At 36.1% G+C, this 19,278-nt stretch overlaps 1 protein-coding gene across 2 annotated transcripts in view; it reads right to left on the bottom strand.

The window, feature by feature from the left end:
- Nucleotides 1-4,956, bottom strand: part of LOC128235282 (uncharacterized) — a 52,117-nt gene extending 47,161 nt beyond the window's left edge. For both annotated transcript variants that reach the window (XM_052950096.1, XM_052950095.1), the window contains exon 1: nucleotides 4,866-4,956. In XM_052950096.1, the coding sequence (XP_052806056.1) occupies nucleotides 4,866-4,917 (52 nt within the window). In that variant the 5' untranslated portion in view covers nucleotides 4,918-4,956. The remainder of the gene's footprint in view (nucleotides 1-4,865) is intronic.
- Between the last annotated feature and the right edge of the window lie 14,322 nt (nucleotides 4,957-19,278).

The following is a 19,278-nucleotide window of genomic DNA, read 5'->3' as shown; positions in this document are numbered from 1 at the left end:
ATTCACAACCATAAAGAGCTATAGGCTTGATTATTTTCTTGTAAAGATCAGCACTCACTAAAGAGTTCAGTCCGGAAGGGTGGACACCCTGTGCAGCCATAGAAAAAATGAGTTTTTAGCCTTTTGCAGTCTTTCCTGAATTCTTAACGAAAACAATCCTGTCTAATTCTAAGTGGTTTACATTGTCTGCTTGATCTATACATATATCTTCATAAAGGATTCCTACAACTGGTATCGTCCTTTTACTTGTAAAGGCCACAACGTTTGATTTCGCTACGCTAATATCCATTTTCCAGTCTTTGCAATAAAAGTACACAATGTCTATTAACTTCTGGAGGTAAAGGGGGGTAACTGCAATCAGTGCTATATCGTCCGCGAATGATGGGTTACCTGCCTTGACTGACATGACACTGCTTCCGTAGTTACTCTTCTCGAGTGTGACGAGTAGTTCATTGATGTATACTAAATAGAAAAAAAGTTGACAAAACTCCTCCTTGCCGAACTGAGCGGTTAACGTCAATGGCCTTTGATGTGCTCCCGTGTGTGCGAACTACGCATTTAAGACTGCTGTATGATTGTATTATTAGGGCAAGAGTTTTCCACATATTCCCAACTGTACAAGGTGGTAAAATAGACCACCGTGCCGAATCGAACACAGCTTTCTGGTCGAGACAAGCGGTGTATGCATTACTGCCACTCTCTATCTGTGTATAAACTGTTTCCTGGAGGTTGAATGCAGTTGTAATGCAGCTAAGTCCTTTCTGGAAGCCTTGTTGCTGTGCCGACGGGAATGGTAAATTAGAAGTGCTTACATGGTTGTTAATTCTTGTCAGTAGTATCCGTTCAAATATTTTATAGGTACACGGAAGAAACGAGACGGGTCTTTAGCTGCTAGGGTCGCATTTAGTTTTACCCTTTCATTTGTATATGGGAATAATTATGCTAGATTTCCATATATCTGGGACTTTCTCGTAACGTAACACAGAGTTAAAAAGCTTGATAAGTGCATCTCGAACAATCACGCCACCATGTACAATGTGTTTGTTGATAACATTGTCTATTCCTGGCGATTTCTGTTTCTTAAGAGTGTGTATAACGTGGTCTTTTCGTTGATTTCAATGTTTGCTAACAAGTTTGGGTTGTTTAAATTATCATTTGCGGCAAAAATATTTACGCAGTTTAGTGTTTCAATATCGTTGGGTGAAAGCGGGTATTCCTGATCAAAAACACTTTTGAAGTAATCCTGGAAGCCGTCTACCACTTTATCGTTACTGTACTTGGTGCCATCAATAATTAAATCACTGCAAATATCAGGACGCTTCCCACTTTTACGCTTTAGTGTTTTCCAAAATAACTTGTAGTCAAGTTCAGCAGTTTTGTTAAGCTCATAAAAGAAATTATTTTCGCTCTCATCTTGCTTTTTTCCTTTGTATGTTTCGAAAGTTTGCTTTGGCCTGTTTGTACTGTCGGTATGGCACATGCTCATTCCCCCTTGGGCGCCCTGTCGCAATCCACACTCTACGCAGGCGCCTAGCGATGGTTTGTGCGACCTTAACCTCCTTGGACCAGTAGGGTTTAGCCCTCTTGTTAAACTTACTGACAGGTAAACGACGCGCAGCGCTGTGACGCGCTTCTGTGATCAGAGTGTTCAAAAAGTTCGGGTCGCATTTTTCACTTGCTGTTTCTAAAACACATTTAAGGTCACATTGTATGGAGTTTTGATAATTTCCAAACTGCTCGCTAGTACACTTGTGCCACGCAATGCATGGCCCCCTAATGTTTCATGTCTGCGTTTTAAATTTAACATGAAATGTCATGATAAGCGGAAGATGGTCTGACGTAAATATCTCTTCACTTTCAATTATCTTGAATGATTCTATATGATCTCTGAATGTTGGCTCGATAAATATATAATCCAATATAGATCTAGTTGGTACAAATGTATGAGAATTTTTCGGATTACAGAACAGTAAATTGTTTTTCCGGATGAAATGTGTGAGCTTTCGTGATTTCTGACTCCCTTTACCACCATCTTGAAGAAACTGGTCGTTGAAGTCCCTTGCGGCTATAACACTCCCCATTTTGCCGTAGTGGCATATGAATGATTCTTAATCACTTTATACTGATTGGTAAAAATCTAAGTCGTTACACGCTGGTAGGTACGCACAGAATATATATAGAGGCGATGAGTTTAAACACTTAACTTCTATACCTATGATCCTATCACAGAAATATTCTCAATCAACTCTAAACAGTTAGCTAATGATTTTTTTGTACATAATTGCTACGCCCGATTTGCCACACGTAATCGATCCATATTGGTCTGAACTGTTATCGATAATAATTAATGAGCTATAGTGTTGATGTGTGGACTCGAAAAAGGTCGCAGATCGTTGTAACAACTTATGCTCATTAATCAAGCAAATATCAATGTTATGGTTGGTCAACATTTCAGACAAAGGATATGCTGACGATAGATATGATACCACGACAATTCCAGCTTAACAAACTAAACATCAAAAATAGTAGTTTAAAAATATAGAGTACAGTAATCATTGGTAACATAGTTAGTTCAAAATTAAGTTAAAAGTTGCAATTTTTATAAACACACCAATGTTGCTCAGTATATGTTTCTCCGATCCCTCCACGATGCCGTGTATTCTTCGTGTAATCGTAGTTGGGGTCATAGTCACGAAAAGGTCAACCCTCGTCTTCCTGTTCCTTGATTTCACTGCGTCGATCCCAATAACTATGATCTTTTATGTCACAATGGTAACGATCATCGTATCCGGAATCGCCCCTACAGTCCGTTTCATGTCCATATGCCCGAAACCCTCTATCCTTGTTGTTGGGGCGGTTATGTCGTATGTCAAGGTGACGTGGCGGATTGCGCTGTTCGTCCCACTCTTCCCTCGTCACCCACTTCCGGTACTTGATCCCATTTGGCCAAAACATGTCGTCGTTGATGATAGGCTCCAGTTCTTCTGGCACGTTTATTTTAGCTGATGAGCCATTTTTTTCCGTTAAACATACGGACGTGAGAAAAGTATCCGTTGTTAAGTTGAAAGTAGTCGTAAAGGTCTTTTTCCACTGTGTGACTATCAATATTTGAGATATATTACGAAACGTTTCGGCGTCTTCGGACTGCAGTAAAATTAGTGTCCGCTGCATCTTGTCTACTAGTAATTGCATTGTCTTTTCCTGGATCTTTTTCTGGAGTGGCACTTATTTCCATGGAAAGACCTCGGGACGCGCGTGCGCAATTCCGGTCGGCGAGCCGCCGTGCTCCATTGGGACGCTCGTCTGCACTTGTCTTTCATCTGCTGCACGTTTTGAAAGCATAGTCTCGCGACGTTTTTCAGTTGACAACATGTTCCTGTTTGAAACCAGCCTTGTCATAGCCGTGTTTCCGGAGACACATTTTTCTCGAGCTTCCGAGTGGTTGATGTTCTCGGTTATTGTAACTTCGGCGTATGATTTCGATTGTGGGCTGTTTATCACTGTGTCCCCGTTTACATCTGATTTAGGAATTGTGGTGGTTACGGTAACGCCGCTGTTGTCTAGGAGCCGTTGGTTAACTGTTGCTATTGAGGACCCAAGCCGTTTTACGTCGGTCTGTAGTTTGCTCAGTTCAGAGCCTGCGGTAGTTTCCGGCATCCTGGATAGAATACTTCTAACCGTTCCGTTCAGTACTCTGTGGTTGACTGCTAGCTGCGCCATATCCGACTGAATTGAAGCTATGAGCACCGAATCCTTCGCGTGCTGTGCAGATATTTTCAATATTTCTGAGTTCATGTTAGAAGGAGGGCGAATAGATCGGGCTGAGTTAGTATATCTTTTGACGATAAACAGTCGTTGCCTATAAGTATTGTGTCATTTGAATTGGCTACGTTTACAAATAGGTCCATAATTTTCCTAGTCTGTTCTCCACAAATGAAGGCATTGAGCACAAAACAGTCTTGTGCGCATTTCTTTTTCTTTGTAGCATACGAAGAGTTCCTACGGTTCACGAGACGAGTGGTCGGGCAATCCGGAAGTACTCGCGCCCGTTCCGCCAGTCTTTTTCTATATTCATCAAGCCTAGATTAGTCGTTTCTGTAGAGCCGGAGAATCTCGCGTACATAGTTTTCACGCGCCATTCTCACAAGCTTTTCATCCGTCTCTTGAAAAAACTGTTGCGGGAGAGGGGCCTGTGAAAGCTCCGCATCCGGGTCCTCGAACGATGCGTCCTCGTCGTATATGGTCGAGCACTGGCTCGCAGTTCGTTCGCGCTTAATCCTTAAAAAATTTTCATTCACTAACATTTTCGGATCCGTATCATTGGGGTCCGACATCTTGAATGTGCACTAATCCCATTACGTGAAGCTACCTGTATCTTCACTCATTACATACAGTTAGAGGGTAATCCTACCCTGCGGCTATTCAGATAACCAAGCGACCTGACCCCTTGGAAGTTAGCCTATTTTCAGCAATTAGCTTTACACACTAGGCAACTGTTCATTCTCCAATGTGTGTTTACATATTTCAAACAAAGAACTTTTTCTATTTTCGTAACAGCTTGCAAGTTAGGTTATAGTTTACAAAAAATGTATTTTCGACAAGGTAGAAGACACTTATCTCCACAGTTTTATCCAAAATTTAATCTCTTATATCCAATATATCCCTGAATAAACACTTTTTTCTATCCCACGGAATTTCGCTCAACTAACAACCGGAAGCGGAAGCATTTGATTTTAATAATAATGATAATAATACTAAATAGTAATAGTATAGCAGTAGTAGGTAGAAGTAGTAGGTATAGTAGTAGTAGTAGTAGTGGTAGTAGTAGTAGTAGTAGTAGTTGTAGTAGTAGTAGTACAACATACCAGAAACGAGTACGACAAGTTGGGCCAGAGAAGCATCCATTGTCTTGGCCATATCTCCGCAAAATGATTTATTTCTTAGTGCGATTGTGGTTGTTCGGTCGTTTTTATTGCCTATTATGTTACACATGTTACTTTTCAGAAAATAGAAACAGACCCTCTCAGGGAAGATATGTGTTGGTCACCGTTTCAGTCCACAATTGTTTAACGCAAGTAACGGAAACACTTAAGTTTTACTTTGGATTTGAAAACGAGTCGATTTAATCGTTAAGAATATGAGTCCGCAGACAGGCGCTATGTTCTTTTTGTGTTAAGTTGTTCAAACCGCAATGCAATTGACTAACTCAAAATCGAAACATGTTAATGTCCGTATACGGACAAAAATAATTTATGAAGTATATCAGAGCTAACACTCACTATTTTCCCCAAGCAAATGTCATTGGTAATATTGTATACTCGTTATTAATGTCTAGCGACCTAATATGTTCTTCTTACCATTTGTAAGTGCATTGTTTGCCGATAACTGATATGCGAAATAAATTAACAAAATATATTTGAAGGCCAAAAAAGGATGTTTGTAACATAGTTTTTTTCTGTTCTCTTGTAAATGATACTAAAACAATATTGGATCGCAGGCATTTCAAATTATCAATAACCCCTTCAATAATTTGAGTATTTTTAACGTTTATTACGTTTAGACACTGTCTGTTTTTTTATATAGCCATGTTCATTAAAAATGTATGTGTTTATTATAATTTCCTTGCTAGATCAAAAGTCAATCACTTAATCAATCGTTTGAATTATTGATGGAACGACACGTGTGACCCGTCCCGTTATTCGATGTAAAATAATGTAATTGCGGGATTGCATGTTCTTAAGGGCTCTGACAAACATGATGTTGGCTTGGAGTAGATCATAAACAATGCAAAAACCTTATTTTTAAATAATCTGTCCAATTTATTTTATTTTTAAAAATCAAATTTGGCAGTACGGTTTCATATTTAAATTTTGAAATCATCCAACTGAAAAAAAGGATTAGTCTTATACCTTCAATTTAAATGTACAATATTTTGTTTAATGTAAAACGTAACCTGTAGCAACATGTTTTAGCTGAATTAACGAGTCAAAGAAATAATTATCAGATATTTGTTGAATTCCGTGGCATTATTCTTTTTTTTTTTTTTAAATATATTCCGTGACAAAATGTTTAAGAATATCCTATTATATTTATTTTTTGGTTTCTTGATGATTTATTTTTTAAAACCTGATAGATATTGAACAAGATAGTGAAAAAAAGTGACTTAACACTTACTTATGTAAAATGAAAGCAATAAAGACAAAAGTTAACCTGCTTATCTGTTCGGTGGCTATGTTTTACGTATTGAAGATTTGTGGATAGAAAACTTATTTCTTTAAAATTAGAAACACAGCGCAGTCATAGTTCAGTGCGTAAATTGTTCTTGTTAAACATTTTAACAATCGTCACATCGATTTATTTTACAGCAAAAGTTATAATTGGTAATACGTTTAGATGTTAGGATACTAATGTAAAACACACACACACACACTCACACACACACACACACACACACACACACACACACACACACACACACACACACACACACACACACACACACACACGCGCGCACGCACACACACACACACACACACACACACACACACACACACACACACTATTCAACTAAATAATTCAGCTTGTCTCGTATTTATTGTATACATTTGTAAACACTTTTCCTTAAACTTATATTATGACTGCACTATAAGTATTTGTTTTTAAAACGAATGAATATTAAATGCATATCACAACCCGTTAATGGTTTAATCTAGCTTGTTTGTGTTTTTAGGGCCTGTTTTACAACAGTTAAGCGGTAATATTTGTAGTCGTTAAACATTTGAAAAAGTGCATTAAGAGCACTGCTATTGATGTGGGATATGTACATTTCGCAGTTTAAGATGATGTAAACGCTGTGCAAAAAGGTATTATTCAAAATATAAACCAACTGCACATTAGTCTATATCAATAACTTGAGTGAACATCGTATCTTTGAAAGTTTATCTCCAACCTCTATCTCCTACCAATATATGTAAATTGTCTTAAAAAACGCAAATTCCCTCATCGGATATTAAGTTTCTTCTTTTTATCCCCTTTTTTTCTTATGTCCCTTTTTATCTCAACTGATAGGCCTGTTTGCATACATAGCTCAAATAATCTCCCTGTCTAAATATGATGTCTTACATTTGCACATTTCGTCTTAAGAGTGCATTCTACAGCTTATTTGTGAAAGAAAAAATATCCGGAATGAAACATTATTATATCTGTATTTGTTTTAATCTGTTTCAATATATAATGTATATAATACAAATACTGTAGTAAGAAACTAATTTCATAGAAACGGCCTAAATCAATTCATAAATATCCTTGCTGAATATTGAAACATTGGAAGTGAAAGTAGACAATGTGTGTGTGTGTGTGTGTGTGTGTGTGTGTGTGCGTTCGGGCATGCGTGCGTACCTGCGTGCGCGCGCGTGTGTGTGTTTGTGTGTGTTAACAAAGCGCAGCCCGGATTCATATATGCGGATGATATCAGTAATTCCCTTTAAGGCCGAATGTATTATACTGCATTGTTTGTTTTCATCTTGTCGATCCTGGCTTCGATTAGGCTTTACTATATTTGTTTTAATTATATAATAATGTTTTACGTTTGAAACAAATGTCAGGTTAAGTACATGTAAATTGGCTTTATCATCCTAGTGAACTCTAGTTTCGTTGACATTTCCAAGGTGTAACATTTATTATTTTTTAGAAAAGTCATATAGATCTGTTTTGTTGTGTTGTGACCCTGTATCGTTTATTTCAATGTTTGGAAAAAAAATCTCTATATCATTTTCGTACACATGAGCGATATTGTCATGCCATTGTATTGAAAATAAAACACAAATTTACTTTATTGACAACTGCAGAACTTATAGCCGAAACGACATTATCGTAGATATTTCAAAATATAGCATCGACAATACCAGTTATTTTAGAAGTATTTACGAGCATTTCGCTTCAGTAATAAGCGTAGGGTGTTAGCCGTCTGGTTTTCAACATCTGGTAAAGGGCAACTTTTAAAAGCTAGAGTGCGATAACATTAGCAGAGATGCAGTTCATCCGTACTCAAAGTCGGATAACTTGTTACGGCTCCAATATAGGGAAACAGACAGGGTAACACTATCAAACAAGGTACAATATATTTTATAGCGGTTTGACATTACTCCCCAAGTGTGTTCGAAGCATTCGGTCTTATGGCAGTGGATTGCCCTGTCAATGGTAAGGTTTTTGTATCCATTTTTGTATCCAACGTTTAAACCCCATTCCCAGAGATTTTTTTAACCAACTGAGCACTTATTACGGTCATAGAAACACCGTTTCAACACATTTTCATTGCATTGAAACACTATAGATAATGGAACCTTTCCTATTACTTAACATAATGAGTTACAATAATATTTTGTAATTGTTGTATTGTGTGGTTACATACACTTGTGTTACTACGTTAGGACAATGGCGACCTTCGGACCATTACTGTTCACTGAAACCATGTAAACTCATCTCGTAGACCGCATAATTGTTCGTATTAAGATAAAGTATGTTTTATTTGTACTTGTTAAACCGTCGTCTGTTCATTGTGTTTTACAAGCACTATTCTAGCTCTTTTCAATTATCTGTTCTGCAAGAAGTTTGTATACATGCATCGATATAAGTGGTAGGGCCTGCTTTTGTCAAAAGGGAAGTTACATTAAAAAAGACACCGTCCTACCCTTGAGGATGTAAGGTAGAATGGAAAAAATAATGAAAGGCGGCACACATTTTCAAACAATGAATAGACCACAAGTTAAAAAATCAAAGGATGGGGCATTTTGTTTTAGAATGAACGCTTCAATTTAATACAACAACTCTGACTTCTACGCCGGATATTCATCAAATGCAAAATAAAAACATGCTTAGATTCAATACATATGAAAGGTTAATGTCAAAATCCATATCACAGTTGTAACCCATATAATGCTTATCATTTATTTATATAGATACGATGTGTTTAAATCGTATATTTCTTTCGTCTACTCTTTTTTATAATTGATTTAAATTCAAGCCTCCTACAACAAATTAAGCGAGTTTATGTTTCTGTTTGGCGTGATCAAGTTGATCATTAATCAGAGAACATATAGTCGACATATTGTTTTGCTGTAATAATATTTTCTACGTTATGATACTCAGATATTTCTGGGTAATGTGGAGCTCTCGTTCTTCAAAGCCCGATCGTTCGCGGTGCAGACGTTATACTCGTATATTTTCAATCTGATCAGTATTTACTGCGCCAAGCTTCCACTAGACGAACGTTGAAGAGACCCATTCAAGGGAGAGCTATATATGGAGAACATTTTCTAGAAAAATTAAGCCAATTAATTTGCTTTTTATTATATATAAGAAGTACACCTAAAACACGGATAACATTTTTAGGGAATTAATTGAATATGACCAATTGATAATCTACCATAATAGTTTCATATTCAATCTACTTAACTGAGTATAAAACTTTAGGCAGATCCACTAATAATTTCATTTTTGTTACTACAACAGATGCAATATTGGCATGCATAGTTCTTAAAACAACTGCAACTGAAACAGCTGTGACCGATCTGATTTGATGAACATACCATGTATGTACAACATGTGCAGCTAAGCACGGTGACCATTTTATTCGATATATATCAATCGCGTTAGTACAACATGAACGCCATAACGCGATGGCATTTTTAGATCATGTACATACAGAGTAAGTACAACATGCAAGCTAACCGTCGTTGGCCCTTTTGTTGCCATATACCTACTGAACAATTTCAAAAGGCTTGGTAGCTTTTTTAATTTCAATTTAATATCGACAAGTACAACAAGCGCGGTGTCCAGTCTAGTAGTTTTTAATCCTTGGTAGTATAACAACTGCTGTGATCAGTTTTATTTTATGTAACACCGAGCATAATTTAACAAACCTTACTCCTACTAAGTGAAATATAATGTACTTATGTTGCCATATACCTACTAAACAATTACAACATGTTTCGTAGCTTTTTTAGTTTCAATTAATATCGACAAGTACCACAAGCGCGGTGTCAAGTCTATTAGTTTTTAATCCGTGGTAGTACAACAGCCTCTGTGAAATTTTTTATTTCATGTAATCACCAAGCATAATTTAACAAACCTTTCTCCTACTAAGTGAAGTTTAATGTAAATATAATACATTAAACCTGTTTTACACTCTTAGGTAAATGATGAAGAGTCACAAAACTTTATACAAAGGCATTTTATTACTGTCACTAGTGTTCTGATGTTAAGTTCGTGACACAAAACAAACATCCTGTCGTAATTAACAAACATAAATACCCTTTTAAAAAGGTATGGCAGTGAAGAAACGTGGTTTGCCGAGTCCAAATGTGACCAGGCAACCTAGAAGCTTGCCAAGTTCAAGTGGCGGTGATAAGGCAGACCCGAGGTTTGCAGCCTCCAAGTGGTGGTGACAAGCCTCACCGGACCAAGTCCGATTGGCGGTGACCAGGGAGACCCGAGGCTTGCCAAGTCGAAATGGCGAAGACCAGGCTGACTCGATGCTTGGTGAGTGCGACAGGTGGTGACCACCAGACCCGAAGCTTGCTGATTGGCGGTGACAAGGGGGTCCCAAAGGTTGCCGAATCCGACTAGCGATGACCAGGCAGATATGAGGCTTGTCGAGTCCTAGTGCCGATGACCAGGCATATCTGTTACCAAATAGATGTTACAGCGACCGAGCACACCAGAATCTTGCCGAGTCCGAGTAGCGGTATCCAGGTAGACCTGAGCCTTGCCGAGTTCAAGTAACGGTGATCAAGCTGTTCCGGTGCTAGCCGAGTCCTCGTTTCAGTGAACAGGCTGACAATAGTCTTACCGAGTCTGATTGGTGATGACCAGGCTGACCTGAGACTTTTCGAGTTAAAATGGCCCTGGTCAAGCAGACCCTAGGCTTTCCGAGGCCTGATAGCGGTCACCAAGCACACTGAGTCCTCGGCAAATCACGGACCCGGATAATCCGTGCCTTGTTAAACCCTCATGGCGGTAGGCAGACAGACCCGAGGGTTACCGAGCCCGTATGATGGTGACTATGCTGACGAGGAGCTTGCCGTGAACTCTTGACGGTGACCTGGCGGTCAAGAGGCTTGCCGAGTCTATATGGCGGAGACCAGGCCCAGCTGGGGTTTGCCGAGGCCGAATCCTATATGGTTTGTTCAAATGGCATTGTACATGCGGTCCTAAGCTAAAACATCAATCGAAAAGGCCAAACTCGATTTAGAACTACAGTTTTTCGATATATTAAATGATTAATTTTACGGTATTTCGGTTCGTCTATTAGATACAACTGTGAGGCATTTTCACTGAGTTTATTATAATGATTTAATAAATATTGCCATAGAGTATGTATATCAGTGAAAGCAGATCATATTGAATTAACAGCCACTTTATAAAAAATAGCAAATGCATTATCGAATACAATAGGTACAAAATCACTTTCGTATTTTTGGTTTAAGACATAAAAGTTCTAGTCCATCAAATTTTATCAGCACAAGTTAATTGTTAATTGATTAATTAAGTAACATTAACATTTTTCTCATAGAAACAGATAATAACAATATAAACATTATCCTTGCCTCGTTTTTTCATCAAAACAAATTACCCTAAAACAACACTATTTAGTACAAACCGATTTTATCGTATGATGGATTCTTTTTGGGGATTTGCTTGAACTCATGTAAGATTCTAAAGTTTAATTTAGACTGGCTCCCGGGATATTAACATTGGTTTCATATGAAAGCAAAATTTGACTGGAGACTGGATCTTGTGAAACATCCAAATCATCATCTGCATTTCTAGAGGTTTGTTGGATTTCATTTTTTTTAAAAATAGATTAAATATATTTTAATTCAACAACACACTTTTGCATTTTATGGGACCATTCCATTAACAAGGTTATTACTCTTATTTTTACTGGCTTATATTACTATTATTATATATACTGAATGTTGGCCATGAAGTAATGTACCCCTCCAAATCTTGAAATAAAACGCGAATAAGTAATAGATGTGGTAAACTTATGTTTACTGTGTGTTGCATAATATTCTTATAAGTTATGTTTACTTTATTGAATGCACAGTAGCTCTATTTAGATTGATATGAGCAGACCAGCTCAATTTTTGGTCATGCATGATATTGTTCTCAAACTATTCTCCCTACCTAGTGCTTTCAGATATGATTTATCCCAATGTATTGGTGACATCATCATTTAACATGAGGTGTATTATACGTCAACACTGTCCCTCTTTTTGGAGCATTATTTTGTTATTAACCGTTATATTTTACATATTTGTGTCTATATTAAAAAATGTCATTTGCAGCAGAACTGCTTGTTTTAATTAAAGGTTCTCGTTCATGTATTTAGTACAATGCCTTTTGAATGACCAAACAAAGTGTGACAAATCACAATTTTCATTAGCGTTAATAACCCTAATTGTCACTTAATTCCGGCTTTGCGTGATTGTTTGATTGCCATTAGCAAGTGATGATATCAGTGAATTCTAAAACTATCAAAATATTCAACAACTTTGTATTAAACGGTGGCCTAGTGGTGAATGTTTCTGTTATCTATTTTATTTTCTTGACTTAACCGGCGTGGGTTCGCAACCTACTAACACCAAAATACTTTTTTGCATAACCGGGAAAACTAATGTATGGCCCAAAGCATGAGCAAGTCCCTTAAACTTATGACAAAAAGGGTACCTTACAATCCCGGTACGTTTCACTTAGTCACTAAGTAAACGTTTATCAAAACGATACAATAATACTTCATTCCTGTAGAGGAAGCGCCTTTTTAAGATTTTACTCCTCCTTGGATCTGTTAGGCATTTAACATTAACTAGCATATTTATTTTTTATTATATATCTCGATCAAATTTCACGTAAGCTCACAACTGTATTTTCTGAATTGATCATCATACCTCTTTCAATACCGGTCTTCATGATTAAACACGTTGTAAAATAAAATCATGAAACTCACATTTACAGCTTATACACGTATGCAATAGATGACGACATGATCATATTGTATAGTGACATGTTGTAAACCAATGAATTCGCTGACTCTTCCATTGCGGATCTCATAATATTTATTGACAAATGCTCTTCTGACCTGCATGACATATGTTTGTATGTTATAGTTTGACTATTGTGGTTATTCAAGTAGTATCCTATTATATAATTATGGTGCAAATAGCCGAATTACCAGATCTGGACACTCAAATATCAAGGTACTGTCCATGGTATAACCTTGATGCCAACTGCCAGATTACCGGATCCGGACGCACATGTATCAAGATACAGTCCATGGTATTACATATGATAAAAATAGCCAGATTATTATATATTGACATCGATTTCTTAAGAACAGTCCATGGTATAATCATGGAACCAATAGCCAGATTACCAAATTTAGAAGACCATAAAAACATGGTTTAATCCATGGTATTATCATGGTGAAAACTACCAGATTACCGGATCCGGACGCCCATGTACCAAGACACAGTCCATGGTATTACTTATGATGCAAATAGCCAGACTATTTGATATTGACATCGATTTATAATGTACAGTCCATGGTATTATCATGGGACAATTAGCCAGATTACCAAATATAGAAGACAATTAAACCAAGGTACGGTCAATGTTATTGTCAGGGAATAATTAGCAAAATTACCAGATCTGTATATCAATGTACCAGGTAATAAACATTGATTTATCATTGGATAATAAGCAAGATTACCAGATCTGGTCAAACAAGTACAAAGGTAAAGTACATGGCCTGACCATGGTGCAGATATCCAGATTACCAGATATGGACACTAACGTGCCAAGGTATAGTCCATTGTCTAGTCAATGAGCCAGTAACCAGATTACCAGATCTGGCCACCCAGATATCATGGTACAATGCATAGTATTATCCTGGTGTAAAAAGCCACATGACCAGTTTCTGTAACACAAGTACCAAGGTTAAGTCAAAAGTATTATCATAGTGTGTAAATAACAATAATAACAGATCCGAAAACCTAAGTATCACAGTCTACGGTATTACCATGATATAAACAGCCAGATTACCGGATCTAGAAACCCAATAACAAAGGTAAAGACAATGATATTATCATGGTGTAAATTACAAAATCTAGACACCCAAGTACCGAGATAAAGTTGATGGTATTATTATGTTGTAAATGGCCAGATTATCAGATGTCTGTTGTATGTTGGTGTTGTCGATCCCGTTTGCTGAGTGCCATTCATTTGAGTGACCTTTAACAGAGCTTCTGTTTAAACCCGGTTTCATTTTGTAGTTCCTATTATATTATTTGCTCACTTTTGATTATTGAAATGTTTTGTTTGTTTGAACTTTGTCGGGGATTTTAACTTACAATGTGTTCCGGAGCTTTCCCATCATTGTCGACCATTGTCTGCTTATCATGAACCACCAGGGATAAAAAAGTTATTGTGTGGTAACATACACCATTCTCACTACTGTGTAACATTGGCGACCCTCGGACCATATTTGTTTAAAAGAAACAGTCAAGCTACCATACATTAAGCTTTTGGTTCCCATTGATTAGTGGTGTGTCGTACATAGAGGCGCAGGTATAATGGATAGATGTTGTCGTTTTCTTCTGAGTTCGGGTTTCAGTAGGTTGTTACGTTCATTTCATTAACGCTTACAGTAAATTGGCTATCTTAATCTCGTAGTATTATAGTTGTCATGCGCTTTTTAAATTGGATGAAAATTTGTGTTAATAGGTGTGTAAAGTGGACGAAGAATATTAGTACGTTTAGTAAGAAGTGGAAATCGATGACGTTTTAATTAATTAACGGTTTAGAAATTGTTTTAGAAGTCGTCTGAGTGCCTGAATGACGAGCAATGTTTCGAATAAGCATCGATTTGCATGATATTATGCAAAAATATCAGTTTTAAACGTATGTTGAATATATGTTGGATTGGTTTCGAGTTTGAATAAAGATTTTAAATATTTGATATCTATGGCAATATGGAATTGATAGTTCACTGCTTCAAAGAGTGAAATAACATTTCGATATTATATCTCACTGTTTTGAATTTTAAGCCAAATTTCACTTCAAATCAAACGTCAGCACGCACAGTGCTGTGACACAATTTCAGCGACGTCATTTATGCAATGTCGTTACATTCGCATACAATTTGGTGCTTTAAAAATACAATTAAATGCCATGTTTTAATATTCTTTTTAGGAATATAGTAACAAGAACAAGTCCACTCGTGAAATATAGCGTTTGGTGCTGACTCGATGAAATATATTTCGATTTTACACTTAAGCATGTAATTATCCTCTCTTTATAAAAAAAATACACCAACGATTGAAATTGTAAATGTTTTGTTAATATCGAATGTACCTACTTTCACTTTTACATACATTGAATTATTTATAAAATGAAACCACATTTTAAATTTTAAACATTATATAATAATAAAATGCACGTACATTTAGAAGTTATATGCATATAATATACTAGTATGCTATTTACTTATAATGTAATTGTAAATTATTAATTCATTATCAAAATAACCTTCATTTAAATCAATGTATATCGAAATTGAATAAAATGCTCTTATTCTCAAATACGATAAATGTATAATAACCTTCACTCAATTATGACATTTTACTATATAAATATACTTAAAGTGGTATATTTTACATGCTTTCTGTTTTTATAACATTTAAAGGCCTAGTGGATGGTGATATCAATGCACAATTAAACGTATATTTTCTCGTATATTATTGGCCATTAATCTGTAAACAAATGTTTATTTCCTTTTAAGTGGTCAAAGTACAAGTACATTTAAAGGATTTCAGCGCACTGTTCTGCCAAATGCTTTCTCATTCTTTCATTTCAGTTCCTCCCGTAGATATTTCGCTGTCCGTAAACAAAATACCAACAATATGTCTGTCTGTTTTTAAAATATTTTTTGTAAAACAAGTGAGTCAAATCCACCTTGTGCAATTGAATGGTTTGAATGAGTTACCGTTCTGTTTTCAACGTGCTCTTCAATGTAAGTTAATACATGGCTGGTGGAACTATTACATGTTCAACAAGATGCGATCATTTCAAAACTCATTTACCTAGGGACTATACAGTAGCATTTTTGGGTATTTTTTTCGAACTTATAATATGTAAACTTTCTATCACCTAATCAATTTAACCGTGACTGATATGTTCATGGTCTTGATCCGTCAACCAGAATGAACGTGTATAATCGTATTATCAATAACTTAAGATGTTTTACCAACTTATAACAGGAATGAGATTAAATATGCCATAAAACATAATAGCTTTTATTTTCTCTGAACGGTGTTTTCGTGCTACATCTGAGCAATTCCTACACTATATTTCAGGTGGTCCGATTCTTTACTTGAACGCAACATCCCCTGTCAATTTACATCTTAATATTTCAGTGGCCGTCAAATGTCTTGCACATTGCTGCATTTCTAACGGGTTTTGGACGCTTTGGTGGGAGTTTGAAAATAATACTGTTATAAAAACCTGTCACAAAACAGAGGAATGCCTGTTAACCCTGAATTATACGGGAGATGGAGACAAGACATACAATCATTTGCAACGCTTTGTAACCAAAGGAGCTTCTCAAAAATTCCCTGACTGTTTTAAGCTCAATTACAGAGAGTTCGTATGATTCGATTCTAATGTACGATTTCAAATGACACAAACACAAATTCCCACTAATTATATCGACACTGACACGATAACTAAGATCTTAATTGTTCACACTATCCCTGGTTTTGATTTTATACCTTTCTACTGTTCATTATTGCTTAACATTTTGATTGAAAAGGACAGTTCTTTGATATCCATGGTTAAATATACAAAGTTAAGTTGTGCAGCTTCGTTTTCTGTGATTCATTATCTCCAAACTCAAAACAATCGACAACTAAATATGTCTTACCAATGAAGAGATATTGCGATTTTTTATGATGCCACTTCCAATCGCAAATTATATAATATCACAGAATTTACTGTGTTAATTAGTTAATTAAGTGTTAAGCAATCTGAAACACTACATATGCACATCTGGATTAAGTTCTATCTAATCTGATCGTTGTTGGTTTTCTTAAATGTTAGCAAAAACATACACATTATATTTTAATTAGGTAATTGGCGCCATTTTTAGTATAAGAAATGCAATAAATACAATTACTAATGGACAAAACAATATAGTTACCAAACCGTACTTTCGAAACTGTAGTACTAATATCGCTTTTTTTATTGCAGGATCAACCACCAACCCTCCATACGTTGTTACAAAAGAGTGGCATACGTCTGTCTTTTACGCCGTATCGGGAACAGTTACAGTTTTACTTGTTACAACGTTTACCGTGATTCTATTTAGGCGATAAAAACCTCATGGTAATTGTGCCGATACTGTAATAGAACATAAGACATTCAAAACAATATATGTCTAATCAATACATATATATTTTTCCCCGGCCTTTAGTCACAATCTGAATTATTTCTTGATACATTCTAATATAGTTCATCTCATCTCATCGTTAGATATTTGTAATAGTTGGTTTCCCGTTAAAAATATTTTACTCAGTACCATAGACTCAATTTCCTTTATATATGACAGAACGAATGTCTTTGGTCATCAAGTGCCGGCTTTAAATAATGCAAAAGTTTGATTATGTAAGTCTATCAAGCGACAAAAATCGTATGTTACCTCACTTCTATAATCAGCACAACTTGGCCCTGTATACGAACAATCATGACTGAAGCTTGAGAAAGTACATGTTTGGCTATACATGACAGGTACATTTGCAGGTCACTAGGTCGAATTGAAGAGAAATTTGTTAAGAAAATTTGCAAACACCAATTACACGAAATCGATTATACAATAGACGCTACGTAATCGTGTTCAACAGCCAAGAACTCTTCTGTAATGTTAGAATAGCATAAGGATCTAAAGGACGAATAACACTGAACAGAAATACTCACATTTACATCAATATTACGTAATTGTTATTTAATGAATTTTAGATAGGTCATCAATGACTGAGCTAGATTGTTTTTGCATTTTAAAATGTCAAAAATTCCTAATTTGTGACATCAGTTTACTTCATAAATTGTGATCACAAAATGGAAATGCATGACTGACTAATGTTCGATGAATGAAAGAATGTCGGCAGGTCTATTGGAATTTAAAAACATTATTTTTATTTAATCCGAAGAAAACTATGTTATTGATGAAAGCATTTATATCTTTGACACAGTTTATGAAACGCTTCTACGCCGAAGAAGACCTGCAGATGAAGAGCGAAGTACACCTGTGTATGATGAGATTCAGTCTAGTGTTGAGACAACTGCGCTTCACAATCTAGTAAGAACTTTTGTTTTATTTCTGATTGTTGGAAGCCGATGTTGGATGTTGTGTAAGATGTCATTGTTTAAACCTGACATAACAAATGAAAAAATACACGTATTCATAAACATCTCAGCTTTGTCATAAACCACGTCTTGGTATTGGTTTAGAACGAAAACATGACCAGTTTGAGGCTTGATCATTACACTGTTCGAAGCTGAAACCTTCAGTATACCACTCGAGAGGGAAGAGGTTTCATCAACTCATGTAAAATAGTAACCAATTGCATGTAATTGAGCAAAGTACCATACTCCATTAGCGTAAGTAATAGTATGTATCACAATTTGATAAGTAGTCTTTCCTTACTAATAGTATAATGTTACCCACAGTTCATTCATACAAGTTTGGCACCAAAACCTTTTTTTACTTAATATTTGTAACAATAATTGTATTTCAGAAGCATTAGGATTTTCAACGTAGTGTTTCTATCTCGTTTTTTCATGCTTATTGCATTGATGAAATAAACCATAATTTAATTGTTTAAGAGAGGAGTGTCTTCACGTGCAATCGAGAAAGAGGATGCTCCACCATTAATGGATATGGAAACAAAACAAAACCAGTACAAGCGAGAATATCGACCGTCAGACAATCGCATCCGATGCGATTTATATTCACGCTATACAAGGCTTTTTGAGTTTTCGATGTAAATATTTACTATGTGGGAAAATTTGAGGATTTTAGAATTCCTATAAGCATCGTACTTTCGCTTACCATTTCGAGGCGTTTATGGTAAGAAAAAAGTACTTACAGTGTTCTTATGTGTGTGTTAGTATACAGTTATGACAGAATTGCAGACATAAATGTATATATGTAAACCAAAATGA

Source organism: Mya arenaria, chromosome 5, assembly GCF_026914265.1.
Source record: "Mya arenaria isolate MELC-2E11 chromosome 5, ASM2691426v1".
In the NCBI taxonomy this organism is placed as follows: Eukaryota; Metazoa; Mollusca; class Bivalvia; order Myida; family Myidae; genus Mya; species Mya arenaria.
This window is presented reverse-complemented; position numbering and strand designations above follow the sequence as displayed.